At 41.5% G+C, this 7,226-nt stretch overlaps 1 protein-coding gene across 3 annotated transcripts in view; it reads right to left on the bottom strand.

Moving 5' to 3' along the window:
- Nucleotides 1-250: 250 nt before the first annotated feature.
- The window catches only part of LOC126188134 (acidic mammalian chitinase-like), a 50,496-nt gene continuing 43,520 nt past the window's right edge, over nt 251-7,226 (bottom strand). For all 3 annotated transcript variants that reach the window (XM_049929624.1, XM_049929623.1, XM_049929625.1), the window contains 2 exons: nt 1,927-2,049; nt 251-1,262 (listed from right to left, as the gene is read on the bottom strand). In XM_049929624.1, coding sequence (XP_049785581.1) covers nt 1,131-1,262; nt 1,927-2,049 — 255 coding nt within the window. In that variant the 3' untranslated portion in view covers nt 251-1,130. The remainder of the gene's footprint in view (nt 1,263-1,926; nt 2,050-7,226) is intronic.

Below are 7,226 nucleotides of genomic sequence, written 5' to 3'. Positions count from 1 at the left end.
CTATGCACTATTTTCTGAAACAGCTCACATGCAACTTGGGCAGAATTTTATTCTGTGGTGGACTATGAATTGTGTACTAAATTAAGTGATACGCTTCTTGAATTACAAATTTTGTTATAGTTCGCTCCACCCTCCAATAACAGAGCACAGATTTGCATTTTTTAAATAAAACTGTGGCTACACTAAAGTTTAATTGTGGCGAGAATTGGCTACAGTTTTGCTGCAACGACTGTCGGATTAGTAACAGTGATGCTACGTTGTAATCGAGAGCTTTACTAATACAAGTGCAGTGATAATACTACCAACAACCATTCAGTCGAAATAGTCTGAATGACCAAAAAATTTCAGTTTGCTGTAAACGTTATTCAGTGGTCCACGACAAAATAAATACGAATTAAATACTGCCGTTTATATCCGTAAAGCATTTTGGCTCTGACTGCTTTATGGCTATGTTATGAGACCCCCTTGAGATCATCTTTGGCCAGATTGAGGACATTAGATAAACTGAGTAACATTTAATCTGAAGAAATCAGGTAACTTTTTGTTGTCTTTTAATAAATAGAAACTAATGAGTGTAGTGAGGATATCTGTGTCAAGCCTTGCTCTATGCATGGTATGTGTTTGAGTGTCTTAGGTGCCCACAGTTCGAGTCACGCGTCGAGGCAGAACTTCAATGGAAGACGGATTGTCTCAGTACGTATATGGCAGTGGATATTGATCAAAATGGAGAAAAAATCCTAGGTTTTTGTACGACGCATTCTGGTGCCACATGCACCTTCTATTTTGAAGACGTAGATGCTTTTTGAACACAGTCCACTTTCACTCATTTAATTCTCCAATATTTTCGAAATTAAGCAGGAAATGAGGCTGCTGGCCATTGACTATCGATTCAGCTCAGGCAGCATATACTTGGGAGGGTACTCAATAATCAACACATCATACAGTATAAAATGTTGAGCATCAATTAGTAAGCATTAACATATTAGCTGACCAATATTGGTTCAACAGGTACCAGTACATCTGATAATGACATTGTTTGAAAGCGACTTTTACATTTAATGAGCTGTCGGGCACATACACCAGTCTCAAAAACTAAGTAAGAATCCGGACCATTGTTTTTCTAAATGTATCTAACTCCGAAGGACTTGGTTGATCGTCCTGAGCAGAGGGTAAGTTGTAGAACTATTCAGGCCTTTGAAATCGTCTGTCTCCAGGCTCCAGATCATTCCACCAGCTAGGCCCATGTTGAGAACGTACTGCGACTGGAAACAAATACAAGAAATCATTGTTCTAGCTGATCTAAAATTTCTAATCAAGGTAGTTAACGTTTCGATATTTCTTATAGGATCGCAACAAAGAACAAGGAAAGATAGTAAGGAAGATTGCCATCAGTAGAAACTCAAACTCTACATGTTCTACTCTGTTCATTCATCATGTTAACTATTTTCTGGCTTGCAAGGCTAACTTCAGCGAATAGTTTCACTCCAACATACTTCTTGTAAGCAGTGTTTCCCAGCTTCTATCAGCTGAAGAAAGTCTTTAGTGACCACCAAAAAGCTGCTGCATAGAATTATTGAGACTGGTTTGCTTCAAAAGATCATCCGCAGTCGAGAAAATTTGTAAGCTTTTCCTGCAAAGAAAACTCTTGACGACTGAAGATGATTTTTTTTGATCGAAACTAGCCTCTACAGTAAAGAATATATCATTGCAACATCTTTAGATGGTGAATGTTGACGGTCTTCAAATGCTACTGTCTCACTTATGGCCTCTAGGCGGGAAATTGGTTAACGAGGATCAGATATAGAGTAGAACGTTCGTAGCTTGTGTTTCAAATTTATAAATACCAAACGATTCTTTCAGGCTGTGAGAAAAGAATTCGACGCCATAAATAAGGAAGAGATGGAGAGTTACACTGTTCACTGTTACCTTCAGCCGGATGGACTCTTCGTTGTCATAACCAACCCACTGGTTTTCGTGAACTGCATACGGCACCTTCTGCTCTTCATCCCATGTGACTTTCCACCCTCCAGATTTTAGTTTTTCCAGGATCTGAAAACATGAATAAGTTTTGAGTATTTGCTGTAGCTGTGCTAAAAAATTGTGGCGTCGTGACCGCCCCTATCTGCGTCCTGATGTGAGCTCAAGATTTGGGTTCTTTTAATTAGGAGTACAACGGCAGAATCAACGGAATGAGAAGGATGAAGCTTTCTCATCGACTGCTTGTAGCAGATTTAGGAAAGAGTAGGGATTACAAGTACAATATGTTGTTCAACAACAAAATGAATTTATTAATTGTAAATTTTACAGTTGACACTGAGAGCAATACTGTTTGTTGCCCTTTTTACCATTTCTCTAGTTGTTCACTATTAATTTATTCACCATCTGCCACGTCCAGTGAAGAGGTAAAGAGGCATACGAAATGTTTAATGACATATATTTGAAATCTCAACTAATGCTAATCTTAAAAATAAAATGCAGAGGTGTTATGTCCTAGCATATCACTAAATGTATGGATGGGGAACTCGTATGCCCATCACATCTCACAGGTGGAACCGTCCTAATGGTAAAAGAGGACAACAGTATCACGTGGAACACCAACCATGATGAAACTTCTTTTTCCTTACATAGACAGGTATTCACATATTCCATAGATAAAAATTGCAATCTCTCATTATGACGTGGAACGTGTCGGTTAGTTTACAGCTGATGCATACTCTCTCAGTGAAAAACATGGCAGTATGCTGACCATTTACATAAACTACAGTGCCTTTAAATTATTTTTGTTCTGGTTTATATATAACTCCTCTCTCTCTCTCTCTATCTCTCTCTCTCTCTCTCTCTCTCTCTCTCTCTCTCTCACACACACACACACACACACAGTTCAGAAATTATTCTATGGGCTGTAGAAGTTGTCAAGCTTGAATGATTTAAGTTTGTGTCTGAAGTTATATAACTTTATTTATTTATTTATAAACTGCGCTACAGTCTGGAACCGCGTGACCGCTACGGTCGCAGGTTCGAATCCTGCCTCGGGCATGGATGTGTGCGCTGTCCTTAGGTTAGTTAGGTTTAAGTAGTTCTAAGTTCTAGGGGACTGATGACCTTAGAAGTTGAGTCCCATAGTGCTCAGAGCCATTTGAACCATTTTTATAAACTGCGAGTGACGTATGCTTTCACAACTGGAGGACTTAAACGTGGCGCAAGTGTTGATTTGTTTCATAACGAACTTTAGCGGACAGTGTGGCAGCATCACTGATGAACATTTACAGTACTGCACAATCGGGGTCTTGACTTTGGTTTAGCTTGGAGTTACCTGCTCTAACTGGCGAATCTCCCAAATATTATTTGCAATTCACTTTGGTTTTGCTATCTAACTGTCCGACTTAACTAGGAGGAGTCGGCTTGTAGGCTACTGATAGAAAACAGATAACTAGAGGAATCTGCCAGTGGATGCGGGTTGTTGGGTGGGGCCGGCCGAAGTGGCCGTGCGGTTAAAGGCGCTGCAGTCTGGAACCGCAAGACCGCTACGGTCGCAGGCTCGAATCCTGCCTCGGGCATGGATGTTTGTGATGTCCTTAGGTTAGTTAGGTTTAACTAGTTCTAAGTTCTAGGGGACTAATGACCTCAGCAGTTGAGTCCCATAGTGCTCAGAGCCATTTGCACCATTTTTTTGTTGGGTGGGTGTTGGGGGAAGAGACCAAACAGAGAGGTCATCGGTCTCATCGGATTAGGGAAGGAAGTCAGCCGTGCCCTTTCATAGAAACCATCCCGGCATTTGCCTGAAGAGATTTAGGGGAATCACGGAAAACCTAAATCAGTATGGCCTGACGCGGAATTGAACCGTCGTTCTCCCGAATGCGAGTCCAGTGTACTAACTACTGCACCACCTCGCTCAGCGCCAGTGGAAGCGGAAAGCTTTCATACAAATGATGTAAAACGTTCAGTCCGAATTGCGTTTATTGGGCCCCGCCTTCACTGTGAACTGTCACTGATTTTTTAATCGTGTTACCTTGAGCACTTATTATTAGTTATACAGTGATTCATACTACAGTACAAAGATCGACCCAACATGCATGAGTTAGCAGAACCATGCCAGAGATACTCAGTTAATCTCATCAGGACTTCACATTTTGAACAATAGTTGATGCATTATGGAGAGGGGAGATTCCCGTTCCTAAAGCCATCGGTACATTGGACGAGGCGGCTAACGTGGATGTGGAAGCAGACGGGATATCCCACGTCACGAGACACAGAGCCGTCTGGTTAACGTGATTTGCACTCTCAGCACTCTCCAGTTTGTTCACGAAAATGGACGCTCGTAGAATTCCTGCGTTAGCTGTATTAAAACTGACAATTTCTTTGTTGACCATATACTAGTCACGTTATCTGTCCGTGGTGTATAATTAAAAACTTCAATATCCGTGAATGTGTAATAAGAGAAAAATGAAAGATATATGTCCACTCAGGAAGGACATAAGCTTATAAAAGTTTACCAAATCGAACTAACTCACTCCTTATAGAGAGCGCACTTATGTTGACATAACAGTAACTATTACAGAAAAAATTGGATACAGCGAGACGCGAACCATCTTCGATACGCCCTCGGTTCCGAATCGTAATGCAACAAAGTGCACTATGCCGAAATTCATCGCCGCGCGGGGTAGCCCCACGGTCTCAGGGCGTCTTGTCACGGTCCGCGTAGCTCCCCACGTCGGAGGTTCGAGTCCTCCCTCGGGCATGGGTGTGTGTGTCGTCCTTAGTGTAAGTTAGTTTAAATTAGATTAAGCAGTGTGCAAGCTTAGGGACCGATGGCCTCAGTAGTTTAGTACCGTAAGACCTTATTACAAATTTCAAATTTTTTAGCTGAATTTCGGCTTCTATAGGCCCCATATATTAGCTCACAACTTCTAAATGCTTTAATCGCGCGAAACGTCATTGACATATAATTATAACAAATCCTAACAAGGACGAAACGTTATCGTGAATATTCATGGGTCATTGGATTAAAACAGCGTACTCTCATAGCACGCGAGTCATAAGGCGGAAACAACTAAATACGAAAATTCTTTGACCACCGATATGACGTTTCGCGTCATTTTTTTACAACAAATCGCACTAATAACGATTCGTTCTTGAGACAATCAGTGTTCTGGTGCTTGGAAATTACGTGTATTCATAGGGTGTACATGTAACGTAAAACACACCGTATATGGGCTTCTATTGAACATGACAAATACAATATGGCGTCTTGCTTTCTGATTGTGACGTAGGGAGCGGCATTGCTTCCTATTGGTTGCACTTTAGATGGCACTTTGCCAGAATATCGGCGAACTTACTGTTACGGCACACAATAGTAAGGAGTAGAAATTAGAAAAAAATGTGTTAAAACTCACTCACATTGCCTCAGGGAAATTCAAGTCATGTCAAAGACAGAAAAGACAGACGCGGAACAGGAACCGTGCCATTATCAGGGGATCAGGTCGACGACACTACCTGCTGAGTGAGGAATAAGCATTCAACAGGAAAGAGGATGGAAAACCAAATGAGGCAGATACGAATATTTGTTAGCTGGTTAGGAATGTTGCAAGAACCTGTTCTGTTTGATAAGAGCTTGCAGCCAGGGACCGACACAGCAGTTAACAGCCTGTTAAGTGAATTAAGCAGATTAAGGAGGACACAATCGGTCATTACGAACCGAGATTTGCGTCATAGCCTTGTAAGAAGTGTATATTTCTATTGTCTATTGTCAAACTACAATTTATGAAAGATGTTTATATTTTGTTAATAGGATTAAGTAGGAATAATTAATATTTGTCATTTTGGAAATAACTGTGGTAGCAGGGAATGTGTGCACCAAAGTATTGTTGGCAGGAGAGACCGCACATTGATATAGTTTTAAAAAGGGCGGGAGAGATCGCGTATGGATACATTTTAAGAAAAGAGCGGGAAAGACCGCGCATTGATACATTTTGTAATGGTAGCAGGGACTGTCTGCACCAGAAAGTACAGGGCTATTACAAATGATTTAAGCGATTTCATAAATTCACTGTAGCTCCATTCATTGACATATGGTCACGACACACTACAGATACGTAGAAAAACTCATAAAGTTTTGTTCGTCTGAAGCCGCACTTCAGGTTTCTGCCGTCAGAGCGCTCGAGAGCACAGTGAGACAAAATGGCGACAGGAGCCGAGAAAGCGTATGTCATGCTTGAAAAGCACTCACATCAGTCAGTCATAACAGTGCAACGACACTTCAGGACGAAGTTCCACAAAGATCCGCCAACTGCTAACTCCATTCGGCGATGGTATGCGCAGTTTAAAGCTTCTGGATGCCTCTGTAAGGGGAAATCAACGGGTCGGCCTGCAGTGAGCGAATAAAAGGTTGAACGCGTGCGGGCAAGGTTCACTCGTAGCCTGCGGAAAATTGGCTCATGCCACAACTGGAGACCGACAGCGCCGACTTCATCTTTCAACAGGATGGTGCTCCACCGCACTTCCATCATGATGTTCGGCATTTCTTAAACAGGAGATTGGAAAACAGATGGATCGGTCATGGTGGAGATCATGATCAGCAATTCATGTCATGGCCTCCACGCTCTCCCGACTTAACCCCATGCGATTTCTTTCTGTGGGGTTATGTGAAAGATTCAGTGTTTAAACCTCCTCTACCAAGAGACGTGCCAGAACTGTGAGCTCACATCAACGCTGCTTTCGAACTCATTGATGGGGACATGCTGCGCCGAGTGTGGGAGGAACTTGATTATCGGCTTGATGTCTGCCGAATCACTAAAGGGGCACATATCGAACATTTGTGAATGCCTAAAAAAACTTTTTGAGTTTTTGTATGTGTGTGCAAAGCATTTTGAAAATATCTCAAATAATAAAGTTATTGTAGAGCTGTGAAATCGCTTCAATCATTTGTAATAACCCTGTATTGTTGGCGGGAGAGACCGCACTATAGCGTTCGTAGGAAGTCAGTAGTAAGCGAGATGTGAAGCGAGTCGGTAGCAGGTCTGAAGCGAGAGGTTGAGAGGAGCGGTGTGTGTGCCAGCCACCAGCTATGATTTACAAGAGACTATAAACGGATGTACAGAGACATCAGCTAACTATTATCATAAGAGGAACTAATATTATTGGATTATTATTATTATTATTATTATTATTATTATTATTATTATTATTATTATTTTTGAGAAACTCAAGACTACTGAAGGTATGTTTGC

Source organism: Schistocerca cancellata, chromosome 5 (genome assembly GCF_023864275.1).
Source record: "Schistocerca cancellata isolate TAMUIC-IGC-003103 chromosome 5, iqSchCanc2.1, whole genome shotgun sequence".
Lineage (NCBI taxonomy): Eukaryota > Metazoa > Arthropoda > Insecta > Orthoptera > Acrididae > Schistocerca > Schistocerca cancellata.
Note: the sequence above shows the minus strand (reverse complement) of the source record. Positions and strands in the feature narration are given on the sequence as shown.